Below are 18,551 nucleotides of genomic sequence, written 5' to 3'. Positions count from 1 at the left end.
CAAATCACGAAGAGCAGAAGCCCTTACCTCTGGGCTGGAGTAATGTGAGGGCTTGCTGCCGTCGCTCTCGCTGGAGCTGCTTTCGCTCTCCGAGTCAGACTCCGAGCTGGTCTCGGATTCACTGGAGCTGCTGCTGCTCGACCCCTTGCTGGAGAGTCCCGGGGCTCGGGTGCTGGACTGCGGCACCACCAGGCTGCTGGCCCCACATGCAGCCCACGGGGAGAGAAGGGGAGAGGAGAAAAAAAGAACACACAAAGAGAAAGAAAAACATGTAAAAACCATGGTGTTTTAGGGAGCATACCTATCTGTGAGCTTGCCTCTGCTGCTAACAAATGGTGAAGGGAGTTCAAGTTCAACATTGTATTATTGTAATTTGAGGGGAAGATTTGATGCTAGCTGAATGTTCATTTACTTGCACAGCCTTTGCCATCCCTTCTTCACACGAGAGAGGGTCAGGCTTTCCCTTCAGCTTGTCTCTTTTCTCATTCAACAGAAATGTTAGGATACATTAAAAAAAATGAAACGTGGTAAAAACAGAGTAGAGGAAGCAGTCTTACAGCGTTTAATGAACACCATGCAGAGGTGAAAGCTGGAGATGGAAAAGGTGAACAGTCAAGAAACTGAGCTGAACTCCACTGTACCAGCCATTTACTAGCAGTAATAGAATAACAATAATAATGCCAATAATGATACATCCTCACTGGAGCTTCCTACCCCTATCTTTTTTTTTTTTTTCCTGCATACTTCACCTATCCATAAGTGATGTGGTTGCTTGATATTGACAACTGTAAGATCTAAGACTCTGCTCCTGAAGAAATGTGAGGAGCTCAGGCTTGTGTTTTTGCATATCAGCAGTGCCGTGCTGTCAGCAGAGCTGCTTGCCATCTTAAAAGTTATGTTTCCATGCAAGTGTTTGTATTATGAGGCCTGACAGCGCAAGAAATGTATACTTTCCCAAAATAGTTGACCATGCATATTAAAATATCACAGTCATAAAGGCTCGAGTGTGAAATGTCCTATTAAGTCATCCAGCTTATTCCCCGGGCAATGGAAGATTGTTCCCCATAGCAGGGTGCATTTTCTAGTGAGTTGTCCAATTTGATTTTAAATGACTTGAATGCAGCTTTTACTTTTACCCCTGGGAAACTTCTCTGCAAACTAACCCAAATTCCACTGTCAGAAATTTCTCCCTACATTCAACCTGAAGTTGCCCTTTTAAAATTTATTGTTGTTACTTATTATTTCATCCTATTACTAATAGTTACAATGATAAATTATCCTCCTCCCTTTTTCCTTTCACGTAGTTGCAGACTGTTTTCCTGCCCTACTTCAGTCATCTTTCAGACAAGGCCTTACACATTTACTTCTTCTGATCTTTCTTCATAAGTCATTATCTCCAGGGATATGGGATCATTTTTATGGCTCTTTTCTGAACTCATTCCAATTTGTCTATATCTCTCTGATAACAGGATGCCCAAAACGGAGTGCTGCATTATAGATGGTTCTCACTAGAGCCCTACAATGGAGGGCTATTACCTTCCTGCTCCTTGATGCGTTGCTTCTGTAAACATATACCAGAGCTGTGATGGAATATATAGTCCATTAACACTCCTACATCTCTTTCAACACCTCTTTCTCCAGAATTCCTCCACTGATAGCTACACTTGAGATTATTTGCTTCCAGAGAGATTAGCTTGCCTTTTTTTTTTTCTTTTTTCCCATGCCAGATCTCATTTTCTTCTTTACTGCACATGCTCCTAGCTCCTTTTGATTTATTTCTCTGCCCTCAGAGGTGTCTACAGCAAATTCTAATTTAGTATCAAATACAAACTTAATTAAATAGTTATTCACTTCCTTTTCCAGATCATTAATAAGACTGTTAAATAAACCCCACATGAAACATGCTAGTACCCTAATAACCATCTCTTCCCAACTCCATTCACCAGTGTTTATCATTACCCTTGTTTATGCTCCATCAGTCCAATATTGCGGCTAATGTGATGTGAACTTTGGAGATGCATTTTGTGAGAAATAATATCTAATAATTAATTACTGTTCAGCTATGTTGCACCTAATGAATTGTCTTTACCTACTAATGGTGCATTTCATTCTGGAGAACTAGCATCTGATACCTGACACTAGCCACATATGACAGGCAATTTCTGGGGCTGGAAAAGAGGCCAGGCCACCAGGGATGCGGTTTCAACTCTGTGATTCCCCAAGGTGCACACTTTCCAGCCCCATCCCTGCCTCCCCCAACATATGTCAACCTTTCCTCACTGGAGCATCCATCCTATCCAGGCCAGTACTCCCACCACACCGCCTTCTCTCTTATTTATCCCCCTTCCCTTTTTGCTAGGGAGAAATTGGCAGAAGTGCCTGTGTGTACTTGTGGGAGGCAAGAGGTCTGTTACCATACACAGGCATTAAATGTACTGATTACAAAGTGTGCCTTTAAAAACTTGCCTTCTGCTGTTTTTGCAGCTATTCATCACGTCTTTTGTCTGGCCAGGTAGGTGTGGAAAATGCAAGCTCTTCAGGCAGCCATTTGTATAACAGCATTAAGGCACATAGGTGCCTGAAACAGTAACAGCTAATAAGCTTGTAAAAATTTTTCTTCCCAGAGAAGGAAAATTGATGTTTTGTATGCTGCTATGGGACAATGTACTTTTCCACTTGTACAGGTTGCCTAGTAAACTCCAGATCTAAGTTGCTCATGTATATTAACAGATTATAGTCAATCCCTTGCTAATAAAATAGTGAGAGCTATACAGAGGCCATTGTGAGTAGGTTTTCTGGTTTTGATTTTTTTTTCTTTTCTTAAGGGAATATGAAAAGGTAAGTGCCTTTTCTGCAAGTGTAGCTAAGGGAATGCTTTTGACAGTGTCCAACTCTGATGGATTCCCTGTCCTCTCCCCAACACCATTGTGACTGCTGCCTGAAAAGTTCTTCAGCATCACAGAACATCTGCACATTTATGTCCTGCCCCTAGTGATTGTGGTTTTAATTTTTAAACCATCATTTTTGTTTGGCATTGACTGAAGTATTCAGAATTGCTATGTAGGGGATGAGGGAGAAAAAACCCCACAGTAATATTTCTTTCCTGTTGTGACATGAAGTGTTTTTCTAGGCTGCTGAATAGAAATTGTTACTACAGCCATAGATATAAAATATAACTGTTGGACTCTTCACAAACATCTGGAAATCTATGTTTGCTGCTCTAATGGTAGCCAATATACTAAGGAAACTAAACAGCATTACAATATTTCCCCATTTATGCTGATACTATTGAAGTCTCCTGTCCCCCTTTACATTTTCCGTTACTAAATGTAATGTGTTTTTATAAGGATCCTCATTATATTGTAGTGATCAGGGTGATAACACCTACATGTTTCTCCATGCTTTCTTAGGAAAAATGACCATTATTTTAAGTCTGTGACTTCCATTTTGGACTGTTCTCTCTGAAACATGTAAGCAAGATCATGCAGTCAAAATAAAACACCAATTTGCATTTTAATGGCTGTGGCACATAACATTCATGCATATTTTGCTAGTGGCTTATGCCCCAGAATTAATTACTGCATCATAGAAGTGATATTTTTATTTTAGGCAATTAAACAACCATTTGGGTAAGAACCACTCTTGTTTAAAGCCCTTGAACAGAACATGCAACCTCTGACTTAAGAGAGAGACTAAATACATCGTGAAGGTGCTGCAAACTCAGTAAAGCATGTCATAACCAACAAAACACTTGAAGTTCCTAACCATAGTCCTGTGATCCTGGCTACATGGGACTTGGGCACCCAAATTCCATGCAAGTCCCCAGAGACCTATTTTCCTGCATTGCCTAGTGATCAAGTCACCTTCTCTGATAGACTGCTGGACACTACGTAGTGTCAAAGTTTCTCAGATGTAAAGGTTCAGAAACACCTTGATTTGGGGAGATTAATACTTTCCCACTCAAAGCAATATGTGATCAAAGTTGAGAGGGGGAGTCACCTCAGTCCCTGGAAGAGCCTGAGATTTTAGGTATGCTGGGACCAGTTATAGTCTTCATCAGACTGCATGGCCATGGACAGCCTTTGAACAGTACCAAGGTGATTTAAACACTTGCATGGGAAGGTGCTGGCGTTTGTTACTCAGCCAGTGGAGAAAGATTCCCAAATCAGATTGCCTTATTTGACTTTGGGGGACCTCTTGAGGTTAATTAGACTGGATCTGGGCCCTACTTCATGCTTCATATTAAGCTACTGCTTACAGCTACACTACTTTTCATGACAATAAATCATGGTGTTGAACATTGGGCACCAGAAACTCCTGGGTAGCTAAGTGTACAACGCATTGCAAGAATTCAGTCAATATTTCAAAGGCAAACAAGTTCAATGCCAGATCAAGGTACACATAAAACAGATGTAGTTCTTCGCCAAACTTCAAGTGTTTGAAGTGTTTGTTGTAACAATATTAAATTGGCTCAAAAGGGGGAAAAACCATCCAATTCTGGAGAATTTGTGATCCCAGTTCTTCACTCCTTGATGGCATTTTATACCCACTTCACACAGCTATGGAAGACAATCAAGAATGCAAAGTAGAGAATCAGGCCTTGAAGAAAAGCCTGTGCCAAGAAAACATATTGAAGTGACACTCTGAAATACATTTCTGGCCACATTAATGTCTATTAACATACTCAAGCTTCATATTTTGGCATCTGTTAATTTCATTATGCAGCAATTGTATTCAGAGCTTTCTTATCAGAAAGCTCAGTAACTGAACCAGTCACTATCTGCTATATTTTTTTCTTTGCCTGGAGATGGGACAATATTTAGCCAGTGTCACTGGCACTGATGTAATCATCTAAACTATTTTTCTTCTAAATCTCACCCTGCAGTGAGACCATCCGCCAGGTACTGTTCCCCTACCAAGTGGTTCAGGCTCCCAATAGGAAAGAACAGTGTTACAATTACTATAAAGATCTGACTTGAATAAACCAATACCAATGCTGCTCTTAGGGATCATGTTGTCAATGTTGAGAGGTAAACATGGAAAAGGTGATCTGAATTTGCAGATGTCACGACTGGAGGAGAAAATCCTAAGTAAGGCTGTATGAATGCTTGAAGTATTTGAAATGCCAGGGAAATCCATCACTGTCTTGAAGAACAAGGACGACTGTGGGAAAACAATACTCTGAAACAGACAGCCGGTCCCTCGGCTGGCATAAACTGTCATAGCTCCATTGACTTCAATTAGGCCACACTGTTTTAAATCAAACCATAAATCTGACCAAGACTCTGAAATGTTATTTCAAACTCAGTGACGAAAACATATTCCACGGTTTAAAGGAGATCTGTTGGCAGAGTCCCTATTTTTATTCCAGATTAAAGAATCTGAAACACCGCGTCCTTCTCTACCCTTGAAGCCAACCTAAAGCATAGTGAAGGTCTTTTAGGGAAAACATTTTATCCCTTTGTTGTGAGAAGCAAATTCCACATGGTGCTTCCTCAAAGCACAAACTGAGAACGTTGTGCCAAGATCAGTGTAATTATCTCTGCTGCCTGGCACTGAAGATGCCGCAAGCCTTCCATGCACACAGTAGGGAATTCCTGTGTTGGTAATTGTGAATGAATCACAGAGGCAATGGAAATGCCCACTTCTTGCTGCTGCCCCTGAGTATTTTTCAAAATTCTCTTTCAGTGAGGACATTTGAAGCATGCTTACCACAGGGGTCTATTCTGGACTTGCCGATCAGGCCATCCCAGTGTTGTAACAGAACATATGGGGATATTTTCCGAGGCAACTGTAGAATGCCAAGAAACAGCCCCATAAGGATAGCTTTAAAGAATGAATATGGATATCATCCATTCACTTCAGTCCAAAATCATGCTGAGAAAAGGGAGATGATACCATAAACTCCAGAATTCGCATCCGCTTAAAGACAGACAGGCATCTCCAGGGCTTAAAATATGAAGGCTGGTTCTGCACTTAACGCACAAATGTGACTATAAGGAGCTTCTGCTCTAGTTTTAGGTCTGCCATGTGGTGTCTGAATGACCAAATCAGGTCATCAGACCTTCTAGGGCTCTGCCTTCTTTATCTGATCACCATCATGGTGATAAATGGGGACGACCGAACTTGCCTGCCTTTAAGGTACTTGGAGATGTCCTTTGCAGCTGTTTAAAAAGCACTTGGACATCCTCAGTGCAAACACAGTACAGAAGCGACACAAATTTATGCTTTTGTACCTTTGCTAACTGAGAACATGAAACCAATTAGCTGCCTGAGTTCTTTACAGTTATCCATTGTGAAAACCTATTGTTCGCTAACCAAAAAAAAAAAAAAAAAAAAAAAAAAAAGCTAGCCCTGCCATGGTCGGCAAAAAATGAGCCTGGGCACTTCCCTTTCTCCAGGTAAACAATTTCCCAGGAGTCTGTTAATATCTTTCGGAAACAGAGAAATGTTTTCATACCTCATTCCTATAACAGATGGGGTATGAAATGGGAATCATGATGAGTGAGAGTCCTGGAGGTTGTTTGGCTTGTCACAATATATAATGCTCCTGCGAAAGCGCTGCATTACCTTAGTCGCACCACCTTTGCACAGCACAACTAATAAAGCACGACTGCCAAGAACAGAGTTCATAGGCTCCACCTATATTTTAACACTGTCCTTGGGAGTTGCTTAAATAGTTTGTGCTGACAAGACTGCAAGTATCATCTGACAAAGCAAACCTAAGGTAAATCGTGTCTTTTCAGAGAGTAAGGTGTGCCCTGTGTGACTGCAGCTTAATTGCCAGAATAGTTGCCAAAGAAAAATAAATTAATAGGAACAGATGCTTAGAAAAACAAGCTATGAAGCTCATGCACACACACACCCCTCACCCTCAAGAAATTTGAGTCTGGCTGGGGGGTATCTATTTAAGTTCTGGTTGCTACTGGAAGCAGCAGAATCACAGCTACCACCTTGGATGCCTACAGTAGGAAAGAGAAAAATCACGGAAAAAAAACTTGGCTAAAAAACCCCTCTAAAATAAAATGCTACATAGCAATTAATAGTGACATCTTTGTACAAATAGCTCTATCAGAAGGAGCGTGTGCCAGGGTATCTGAGATGAAAGGGTCCAATAGACCTGGAGCAGCATTAGCGTGGGGATGAAGTGATTAGTCAGCAGGCTGACAGCTGTGCTAGAAGCCCGGTGCCAGATCCCAATGTATGCTTTCCACCGCTGCCAAATGTTTGCTTGTCGCTCCAGATAAATGGAGCATCAGCAGTGTTTTATTTGACCTGCTCACAAGAAAAATAAAGCAACTCTGACTTCCTCAGTGTGTTTGTCGTTGACCTTGCATCAGCTGAATATGAGTGGAGAGCTTCCCTGGTCCAGGAAAATTAACTCTTTAGTAGAAGGGACCACTAAAAATCTTCTTACTTTGGTAGTATAATTAGTCTCTTGATGTTTCGAAGTAGGAAGCTTAAAAAGAAGTGTCAGCCACTGCCTAAGTGCCCTGTGCCGTCCTTGAAACATGCCCTTGGACCAGTGGCCTGGAGAATGATGAACAGCTTTGAGAATAGCCTATAAACAGCCATCCTTCTGTCCCCACAGTGAAATTGGGAAACTTTTTCAGGGTGGAGGGTGGGGACAGAAATAAGTTGCAAGTGCAAGAAGTTGTGGAGAAGATTCAGTCAGCACTATGCTTTTCATTTCTCCCTGCAGACAAAGGCAATTTTTTTTTTCCTTTCTATACACCCCCAAAGTTTTGCTTTTCTCTCTTTTCTTCATCATTTTGATCATCTTGGGAGCTTTCTACTTGAGATCCCATCTGTTGTCTAGTCGAGGCCAGCTTCTGCTGCTGGGTAGAAATCAGACAGTGTTTTCGATTTACACATCTGAAAGAGAATGTAGAACACGCGTTTATTTTTTGGATCTGTAATGCTCTCTATTTGTGGGGGCTCTCCTTCACAGTGGCTAAGGTGCTGCAGAGAGACAACCACACTCCGGATGTGGTGTTACTCAAAGGACTCTCTTGGGAGATATACCCTTTCCTCTTCTCTAATAAGCAGATGAGAAGGGATGCCCTGGCTGACATCAGCTCTGCTACTCCCCTCTGCTATTGCTGAATGGCAACATACACTGAACAGAAGAGAAATGCTGAAAGGACTGCACTCAGTGACCACTGTAGACTTTTTATTTCCATGTTCTGAAGGCAGGAGGGAAAGAGAATAGGGATGGTAAGCAAATCAATTAACATTCTAGAATATTTCGACTATATCTATATATTTTCATTTTGGAATCTAGCCCTCATGTAATTATTTTCTTTAATTCCAAAAGGTCCAATGGAAGGCATGAGAAACCTAGATGGACTATGAAGAAGGAGAAAGGACTCTTTTGAGCACTTGTATATAGTACTAGTAGCTGAGGTTGTTGTCAGGCAGAGTTCTTCCATATCTGATAATACTGAAGCTTTGGATCTCTTTCTGGCACTCGATGGTTACTCTTAATAACGAAGTGTATTCTTATGGACATCATTCCTTTCCATTTCTTCTTTCCCACCTGTCTTTCCTCCTCACTGTGCTTTGACAAAATTTGTTTCCTGTCAGCATCAAGAGCTGCTGCATGCAATTGCCAACTGTCTCTGGAGAGTGTGAGTTCATTAGCTCAGGTGAGATCAAATTGCTGAGCTCAGGGCTCAGGGTTCAGATAGTCTCATGAGTATGGGCTAATGTGAAAGTTGTGAGGCTTTGCACAAGTTCTTTTGGTCATGGGAAAGCACTTGAGGTGCTGAACCCTACCACCTGAAGAACGACCTCTGAACCAATGGCCCTTCAAGAGAGGGAGAGCTCCTTAGGGGTCTCTTATTCACAAAATGTTGATGTCACATATGGCAGTAGGAGGAGGACATCCTTGTGGTCCAGCAAAATAAGAAAATAGGGAGTTCCAGCTGAAGTCAATGGAAATAGGAAGAAAGGTTTGATTTGGTAAAGGGTATGGAACTAGGGAGTGTAAAGAGTGGCAAAAACTCAGGACTGCTTATAAATCTGCTGGCAGAAGGTCACCTATAGATCTGGAACAAGGCAATTTGCTGACTTTGTGAATAAATAAGACGTGAAGTCAGAACTTTACCTATTGTGCAAGGCTTGAAAAAAGGTCCGAAAAAGAACTTAGTAAAGGTGGAATTGGACACCCTTTGTCAGATCGTGATAAAGCCAGCCAGTGAGGTATAGGGTGGTGGGTTTGCAATTTTTCTGTCTTTAATTTACAAGGGACCTAACTGCTACCTAACTTAAGCACTCAGAAATGCCCTTGCTGCTTGTCTTGATTGACTAGAGGGAATCCAGGGTGCTAAGAGCTGCTTAAACATTATGCATGGTATGCCCAACACCATATCCGTTGTGACTTAGATGAGTAGCAAGGGAGGTTTATTTCAGACTCTTCTTCATAGTTTCCCTTTCAGGATTCATTCAGCTCCCTTCCACTTGTCCTACAGATTTGGTGTGGTATGCAATATGAAATCCTATATCCATTCCCGACTTGGTGCTGCACTGTTTCATTAGAGAACTATCAAATCTGATCTCTTATCAGACTCAGTGATATGAGTGCTCCTCATCTCAGGAATACATTCTCCAATAAAATTTTGCAGCTGGTCCCAGCAGCTTGGTCTTTGGTGTAAGAAGTTTCAAACCTCTGGGAGAGACGTTGTAAAGATAAACATAATTAAGCACTCGAACAGCTCATCAGTGAAAATGTGAACTATCCATCATGAAGTGTCAGAAACTAGGTTGGGCAAAGAGCTTCCTCGAAAGGTTTAGGCAGGATTAATCTTGTCTAGTTATATGAAAAAGGATTAGATGAGCTTGAATTTCTGTGGGTATATATACAGATGAGGTTGTTAAGAAACATACATTCTGTGCTTGTAGGTCAAATGACAAGGAGAAAATGCAGAAAAAGATATAAAGTAGATAGATATCTGAATAGTCAGAGCAAGGAGCAATGCAAAATGTTCTGCAGAAAATGTAGTGTGGCATTAATCCACCATCTTCAAAATGTCTCATTAGGAGAATTTTATACCACTTCTCTGGAAATCAACCTGGTGGTTGCCTTGCTTGTCTCATTTATTTCTTAAAACATGAAGCATAGATGCACTTCTATCCAAAAAAAAAAAAAAAAACACACACACAAAAAAAAAAACAAACACAAAAAAAACAAGCAATTCTTGTTCCTGAGTGACAGCTTCATTAAGCCAAAGAAGACAACCACTGCACTGCAGCCTAGGAGAACTCTCATCTGCTTTGGCCTACCATCACCTTATTTCAGAGTTACTGTTAACATAACTCCTGTCATCGCTACCCACCTAAACAGGCAGCCTTTTATAATTTTCAGATGCAATTGCACCTCGCTTCAGCACTGCAGTCTTTTGCCTCAGTCAGCAGGGCCCTTGGTATGGCTCTGTATTGCAAGACCTCTTGCTAAGCTCTAAGAGTCCAAATACAGATGAACTTGTGCAGATAAAATTACTAACTACCATAATGGCTGTCCAAATGGGTGCAATAAATTTCAGCGTGAGACAAACTCTCTCAGGTTTTACTGACTCTTAATGTTGCTGCTGCCAGCTTTAGTGTTACTCTTTGACTCGAGCCATATTCTGTTGTCTCCCAAAGGTCTTTTCGGCCCGTCAGCTCTAATCAATATGCTGCCTTGAGAAGGAGCTTGTTTTAAGTAGGTTTGCTCACCATAAAGAACCATATAAAGAAAATTTGACTTCTACTCCTTGTCAGCATATATCACTTCCTATGCAGAGCAGCATTTAGATGGTCTGTTAGTTGAATCCAAGTGCTCTCTTTTATATGTTTCAAGAAATGACAAATGCCTGGGAAAAATGCATAGTTGTTCTACAGAAGACATTAGGCAGAGTCAGGAATGGCAAGCAGAACAGCTAATAAAGCCCAGAATTGTAGCAGAGAGGATGTTAAAAGCTAATTACTTTGAGATTATTTGAAGACTTGTAAAAGGTTCTTCTATTCTCCATTCTGATGCAAGTACAGCCTATTTTCCAGCAACATGCAAAACTATTTTAGCATGTTTTTAGACAGTTGCTGAGGAAATGCTGTTTACCTATTATTGACATACTAGCTCAAAATAAAGGATGTTCAAAACATTTTTTTTTTTAGCTGTTTGTCCATGAGGTAGCCTTGGGTTTTCAGGGGTCTGAGCCACCGGGAGAAAAACTACTCCCAGTCTTCTGACCAGGCTCAGATTCTTGACCCCATACTCTGGCTTAGTAGCATTGTACTTTACAGCTTGGATCAGAGCATGCAGAGGTGCTTATGAAGCCCAGAAATGGTTTGCCTATTGAAGGTATCAGGATCTGTCCCACTGAAGCAGAGCTTAACAGTGTGCAGAGACTTGATGAAGGATTTTAAAATAAACAACAGCCCCTGCTAGTAGCTCTTGCTGTACCTTCCTCAGTGATAGTTTATAAAGGTGGCCCGTGAAAAGCAATGAAAAAGTATGGTAAGTACAAATATAAAAATCTACGTTAAGAAAGAGTTATGTAAATTGCCCTTTGCAATTCAAAGGAAAAATCAAATGTGAATCGCATCCTTTTGTTAGATGTCATCCTTGGGAAGCAAACTTGAGGTTTGTTTATGCACACACAGAATATGAGGAGAGGCAGCAATAAATTACAAAGCAAATATAATTTTATTTGCTTTATTAATCTAGAATGTGGTACCGATGTGTCTGGACTCAGTGGCTCCCCAGCTGCACCCTCCTGCAGGATGTTATCAATCCTCTATTTCTGTAAAATGTGCTACCAACTAGGAGGAAGAGCACTCGAATGGTATGACATTTTAATAAAAAAAATCAGTCTTACACCATGCTGTGTCCTGATGTAGTTATTCTTATATCTTCCGATATATCTTTCAATCCGTATCTCGTATGTTTTGCTGCTCTTTAACTGCTATGCATCTTTTTAGATTTCTCGTGATATTACAATATCAGTAAGGCATGCATAGATGCCTCTGCCTATCCCTCAATGTGCCTTTTGTTCTCCCTGCCTCTCCCAAAGCGGCAGAAAGGAAATGCACACACGGCAGCGGGGAGAGGGCAGGGGAGCGGGGAGAACATTGCTCATCAGTGCTGCTTCTCCCTCCCTGTGCCACTGCAAGCTGCTGCCGCCTCCTTTCTTTCCCTCCCCGCAGGCTAAGAAGCCCCTGATGGCACTCTGGTCTTCTCACAGTATCTCAAACACTCCTCCGTTCCTCGCCTGCTCCAGGTCCTGCGTGCTCCTGGATGTGCTGTGTGAAGTGGGGGGCCTCTTCAGAGCACGAGCACATGTTTAGCGGTGGGAACCAGCAGGGAGATTGTTGAAGGTGTAGGAGTTGACGTGCATGGATGCTAGGAGCTCAGTGCCCAGCTGTGAGGATATGCATTTGGCGTTTCTTTAACCGTGTACCGGGTCACCTGCCCGTAGCTGGGAGGTGGCTGGGGGAAAGCGGAATGAATGTTCTGCACAAGAGCTTTGCAGAGAAGATGAGACAGACAGATAGGTTTCCCGGACGGTACAGGTTTCCACAGACAGTGCAGCAATAAAGAAACTCTTCAGGATTTTTTTTTACCATCTCGGCATGACTCTCACCCCTGCTAGACAAGACACAGTTTGGGGAGAAAGATCAAATGTTGGGTCTTTGCCATTAGCTTAGACACTAGGGGAAAGGGCTAGATGACTTTTTTGATAACTAGCATGAAGACCCCAGCAGGCTTCCAGACAGTTTTATTAATCATAAAAGTCATTAAAAATAGCCAGTTCCTCAGGGGCAAAGAAAAAACAAAACCTCAGAAGAATGAATCAGGGCAGGCATCTCCCTTTCCTAAGAGCATTCTCTTCACAGTCTGCACTCAAAACTGAAAGGGAATAGTTAAGAGTGAAACTCCCGAGTAATATAACCAAGTGCTTTCTCAGGAAAGGGGCAATCACTTTCCATGGACTTATATTGCAACAGGGAAAGATATTGATGGGCTTTGTGTACAGCTCAGACAGTGAACTTTTGGACAGTTGACTCTGAGGCTTGCATGTCACACCCAGAATCAGCAAAATAGTTTTCCCATTTGCCTTTGTGCTTGTCTTTCCCCTTTTGCTTTTTTTTTTTTTTTGCTTTCCCCTTGTCTGTCCCTTTTCCCCTTTCTTTCCATACTCCCCTTGCCTTGACTTATTTAATTATTTGTATATTTTTAATGGATAGAGATTACATTCATTTGCCTCTATGCCACTGTCTACTGCCTGTGCTCTGTCTCTGAAGTCTTTAGCTGCCTTTGCAATATGAGTGCCAGGACCATAACGATATCTCACCTATCTTAGGGCATCTCAAGTTATTTTAGATGCCTGTGTTAAGGTACCTGGATCACATCTTGACTTACTCATCCCACAGTTCTGAAGAAATCCTTCCATATGAGCCCAAATGTAAAACAAAGCAGTACTGTCTTACTGTCTTTCTGGCTCTGCAGACAACCAGAATCAAAAAAATGGTATAAACTTTCCCATCAAAATTAGCTTTATAGGGTTGTTGACTGCAAAACGCAATGGCAGTTTAAATGTAAGTATTCATTTCTCTTATTTTAACTGGAAGGGTTTCAGTGGTGAAATAACTGTGGATTAAGAACTGGGACATGAAGCAAGTAAAAAAGAGGCTGGAGGAAAATCATAGGCGGTGGGAGGGAGAGAAAACTTGCAGAGCTGTTTTATCTGTGGCCTGTGGGGCTAGTGACTGAAACATGTACAGTAGGGGAATGATGCAGATCCTCTTTCCATCAAGGCACTTCCCTGCAACACCAGACATCATTTTTGGCCTGCTGTGGTTTGAGCTTGAGTAGACTCATGTGAGACCCCATGAATCAGTATAAGCAAAGGGAATCAACTGTCTGGAAAGCAGATTTGCAGAGAAGGCTGTGGGGATCCTGATGGAAAAAACAATTTTACCCTAAGCCAACAATGCTCCCTCACAGTAAAGGTGGCCAATGGCACCCAAGGCTGCAATAGGAAAAGCATTGCCAGCAGGTCAAGGAAGTGATCCTTCCTCTCTACTCAGTCCTGGTGAGATGCAGCTGGAGTGTGAGGTCCAGGTCTGGGATCCCCAGTACAAAAGAGACTAGAATTGAGTCCAGCAAAGTGCCATGAAGATGAATAACGGATTGGAGCATCTTTCATTTGAGGAGAGGCTGAGAGAACTGGGAGGGATAAAATACCTCTGGAATTTGAAGGGAGTAAAGAAGACAGAGCCAGGCTCTCCTTGGTGGTGTTCAGTGACAGTTCCATTTAAACACAAGAAAACCTACTGTAGCTGACCCTGCTTGAGCAGAGGTTGTACTGGATGACCCCAGAGACATCTTCCAACCTCAGCCATCCCATGACCCTTAGCACCTAGCTCAGGTATCACAAGCTATGGTGCTATGCAGGAAGACGAAGCTTAGGGGGGTGCATATGATGCTCACTGAAGAAGCTGGATAAATACATAGGAAGTGAACAATTGCTGAGCTCTGTTTGGCTGTGAGTGTTCTCCCGTTGTGTGTTTAAAGCTCAATGAGATGGCTAAATAAGTCATTGACTTGACTGAAGGGTAGGCATGGCCTCAGGCACCAGCACTGCAGCTGAAACCATGGGCCATCCAGACACTGCATGTTGGCAGCCTCACCCACTGCTCCATGCTTCAGCAGGCTACTCCATGCTCATCAGAGTAAAATGGACTCTGGGGCTGTTAAGAGATTCACTTGCTGTGTTTGGTGCATTTTACAGCAGGTGGAAGGTGCAGCAGCAGCAGGCTGGAGAACTCCTTTCTCCTTCATACATTTCTGGGTCTGTTTCTGAATGTGGTCAGCATTGTCTGAGGCAGCCCATCAGGTCATGCTTTATTTATTTCACCGTACTTTACAGCACTCCCTCCTTCTATAAAACCTTGCTGTTAGGAGACTGCTTTCCATTTTTTTTGAACTCTCTCTCAAGTGTAGCTGTCTGGCATCACTGCCCAGAGCAGCTGCTGACAATGCCAATGCACTGAGAGCTGCAAAATCCTTCCTTTCTGAAATCAAGAGTAGAAAAGATCATCATGAAATAATGGACTAATGTGGCCATTCTATCTGTACTGCTCATAAATTAGATTTTGAACCTGGCAATTGCAGGGTAATTAGGAGGAGAGTAGCTTTCCTGCAGGAACATATATTTCCTATTCTGCCTGCCTGCCACACTCCAGTTTAATTTTTCCTTTGTTCACTCAGCTCAGAGAACTGCAATTACCAAAGGTGATAGCCTAGTGGCAATTTTCGAATCATGAAGAGACTTAGCACAGAAAAGAAAAAAAAAAAAAGAAAAGGACAGGTATCAGTAGTAATTAAAATGATTTTGAATTAGAGAGACTATTCCAATAATTGCTTTTGTACGATAATCGCCACCACATAACCTATCCTTATGAATTACTAATACAGTGAAATAACATTACTGCGGAGCATGAGCTGAAACAGACAGCTCTCCTAAACATGTAAGCTCCTGAAAGCTCCCGACAGAGGGGTGACGTTTGTGCAGCCATTTCTGAGTGGTAGGTGATGCTGCGCTACTGATCACTAGCAGCCATGCGGTTTTTAAGCCCTCCTTCCCCCTTTGGCCCCATCAGAGAGGCACAGGAAACAGAGCAGGAATTCCCATCTCGGGTGGCCAGAAGAAGGTTTCACATTATTGAAATAGATGATTTCCTTCATCCAAGAGCCTCTGAGGAGCATAAATTGTGAACAACATCAAAGCAAGTGAAAAGTTTTAGAGCAGACTGTCAAAGAGACTGCTGGGGTTTCCTTGGTAGATTTCCATTTTTTAAGGGGTCTCAGCAATTTACTTTCCTTCTCAAAACAATTCCATATGTCCGTGGATTATTTAAGGTTGTTTTGATTTTTGTTGTCATGGGTTTTGAAGAAACAATATCACAATTATTTAACATGGGGAAATAAAGTTAGACAGCGCCTGGAGTTACAAATTACTGGGATGATCTCATGGACTAAGACTTTGCACACTTACTCTGTGCTCTCCAGGGTTAGACAGCATGATTCTAGGTAAAATGAAAAGCAGCACAGCTATCTGGAAATATGCATTGGTCCAACGCTGCACATATACAGCAACTAACCATTTAGGTTGCAGTAACTGATATATTTTACAGGACGAAATACACCGGCAAGTACGACACAAGAGTAAGGGCTGTGAAATACATTGGCTCGGACTTGAAGTGGACCCGAGACAACTTTGTTTAATGATTATTGAAACTCATCTGCTAAAAAGCACAAAGGCCAGCTGTGGTCTTAGATTAAAAGTCATCAAGGCAAGCTGTGAACGGATTCATATCAGCTTCCTCACTTAAGGTGAAGAAGTGACTGTCATTAGACAAGGCGTGGAGAGGGTGTGTTTGCCGATGAGGTTATTAGCAAGTCCCTAGGAGGTGGCTCCTGCTGAGTGTGGGTTTTAAGTGCTTTCCCTGCACAGGAAGGTTGGTATAGGTCAATGACTTTGCAGGAGACCAGTGAGTCACACCCCAGCCAGTAGTCCCCATCTGCAAGGCTATGGATATATTCCACAATTATCTACAAACTAGATACCAGGCTGCATTGACTATGTGTAGGAAACTAGGCTTCATGTATGCAGTGCACTACCACTTTTCCAGCTTGTAGTGTCATCTGAGACCAGGGGGAAAACTGCTTCTCAGCTGTACCCTGCCTTGACTCCTCCTGACCTCCATGGAGAACCTGGCCAAAGAGCCCCAGGTCCGCAGAGGAGAGGTTGACCTCTCAGTGAGATTGTCCAACCAACTCAGATGCCTGTAGTATGTGAATAGGGAGGAGAAGACAGTTTAAGCTCTGTCATGCTTGCCCCAGCTTCTGCTGTGCTGTGCTGGCAGCCAGAAGCCACGCAACATAAAGACCCATTGGAAGAAAACGTAAGTCTGAACACTTCCTTTTCCTTTAAGGAAAGGATCCCTCCTTATTTCACATGTGTATGAGTGCATAGGTGTTTGGCCAAAAAAAAGGAAAAGAGGAAAAGGTCTATATTAATTGTTTCCTAGCCTAGCACCAAGTGCCAGACCCTTAAATCTGTCATTAACTGCTGGTGAATTATTCCAAAAGTTATTCATAATTCCTACCTAGTAATTCTTCAGAAAGCACTTTTCATAAATGTTGAGTCTAGTATAAAAGCTGTGACTGTGTATCATTTTCATTGACATCTGATTCGAGTTTGATGATCAGGAGTGGATAAGAGCAAAAGTCTTGATTCAGGCTAATCATGTGATGTAAGAAGGAAATGCTAAACTGGGCATCCCTAATGAGCTCGCTCTGACGGGTGTACTACCCTCGGCTGAAACACACCAGCATTAGTCCCTCCATGCACCACTGGCAAGGATTGAAGTGTATAGTCCTTGATTGCCTTAGTCAGTGCCTTGTGCCAACATTCATGGGGAACTTGGTCGAAACATGAGTTGGCTTCTCTTCAGTTTTTCCTCATGCAAAACTAACGAAGTAGTTCTGTCTCATGTCAAGCTTATAATTTAAAGCTGATTACTTTCCACATTTATTTATTTTATTTTTTTTTAAACTTAAAGCCATGAACCAATTCATTGGTTCAGGTCTTGATTGTGACCTTGATTTGATGGCTGTGTTGCCCATCGTTAATTAGCTTGCTGTGGTTCTAGTAATATGGTGATGTGTTTTACATTTGTTTGCTTAGTTTTAGTGCACAGGTCTGGCTCATTTGGTCCAGTTGTAACATGAGTCATGTCAACTGAAGATGTATGTAACTTGAATAAGATACTTCCTAGCTATGTGGCTCTGCAAACAAATAAATAACTCTACTTCCCACAAGATGGTAGCAACATTAAAACAATGCTATTAAAATGCTGTCTTAGTTAGCAATTAAGCTAAGAACCCCTCAAGGTTGCAATACTACCTTTAACAAGCTCTTTACCAGGTGCAAGATAAACCTAAGGCAATCCCTTCCTAACCAAGCAAACCCCATTTACATCTCAGCTTTGGAAACATATGTTGTTAATTTTAGGATTTCAGTTGCCAAGCAAGCTGGGTGTGACTTCTAAAAAAAAAAAAAAAAGAAAAAAAAAAGGAAAGTGTGACATTTGGGGGGTAATTATTTTTCAGCACAGGTGCAGAGTGCATTTGAGTACCTTAAATGTTCACACAAGCTGAGCTTTGACTCAATCAAACTGCAGCTTACCACAACTTGAAAATAGTGTCATAAAATCTCTTCTTTCAGGCATGGTATGGCCTCAGTAAAAAGTACCAGAGAATTTCTTAGTTTAACAGAGTCTCATCTTTTCTCCTTCCAGCTTATACTTTCTCCCAGTGATCTCCCTTTTTACTTTGGCCAGGACAACCACATCTCACCACTTCTTCATCTTTGTAGTGTTTGGATTAACTGGAGAAAGGGCTGGCGGGTCCTGGCATTTATGGCTTTTGCAGTTGCTAGTCCTTTTGAGCTAACCTGGTTCAACAGTTGCACGCTGCTGACACCCTTGTGCAGCTGAACTCC

At 42.0% G+C, this 18,551-nt stretch overlaps 1 protein-coding gene across 5 annotated transcripts in view; it reads right to left on the bottom strand.

The window, feature by feature from the left end:
* AFF3 (ALF transcription elongation factor 3) overlaps nt 1-18,551 on the bottom strand; it is a 335,479-nt gene that overhangs the window by 52,933 nt on the left and 263,995 nt on the right. For 3 of the 5 annotated variants that reach the window (XR_011096123.1, XM_068680733.1, XM_068680745.1), the window contains exon 10: nt 28-196. Coding sequence is in view for 4 of the 5 variants with exons in the window: in XM_068680733.1 (XP_068536834.1) it covers nt 28-196 (169 nt within the window). In the remaining variant the exon portion in view is untranslated. The remainder of the gene's footprint in view (nt 1-27; nt 197-18,551) is intronic. The other 2 variants (XM_068680740.1, XM_068680747.1) reach the window with 1 other exon arrangement.

This window comes from Anas acuta, chromosome 1, assembly GCF_963932015.1.
Source record: "Anas acuta chromosome 1, bAnaAcu1.1, whole genome shotgun sequence".
Classification (NCBI taxonomy): Eukaryota; Metazoa; Chordata; class Aves; order Anseriformes; family Anatidae; genus Anas; species Anas acuta.
This window is presented reverse-complemented; position numbering and strand designations above follow the sequence as displayed.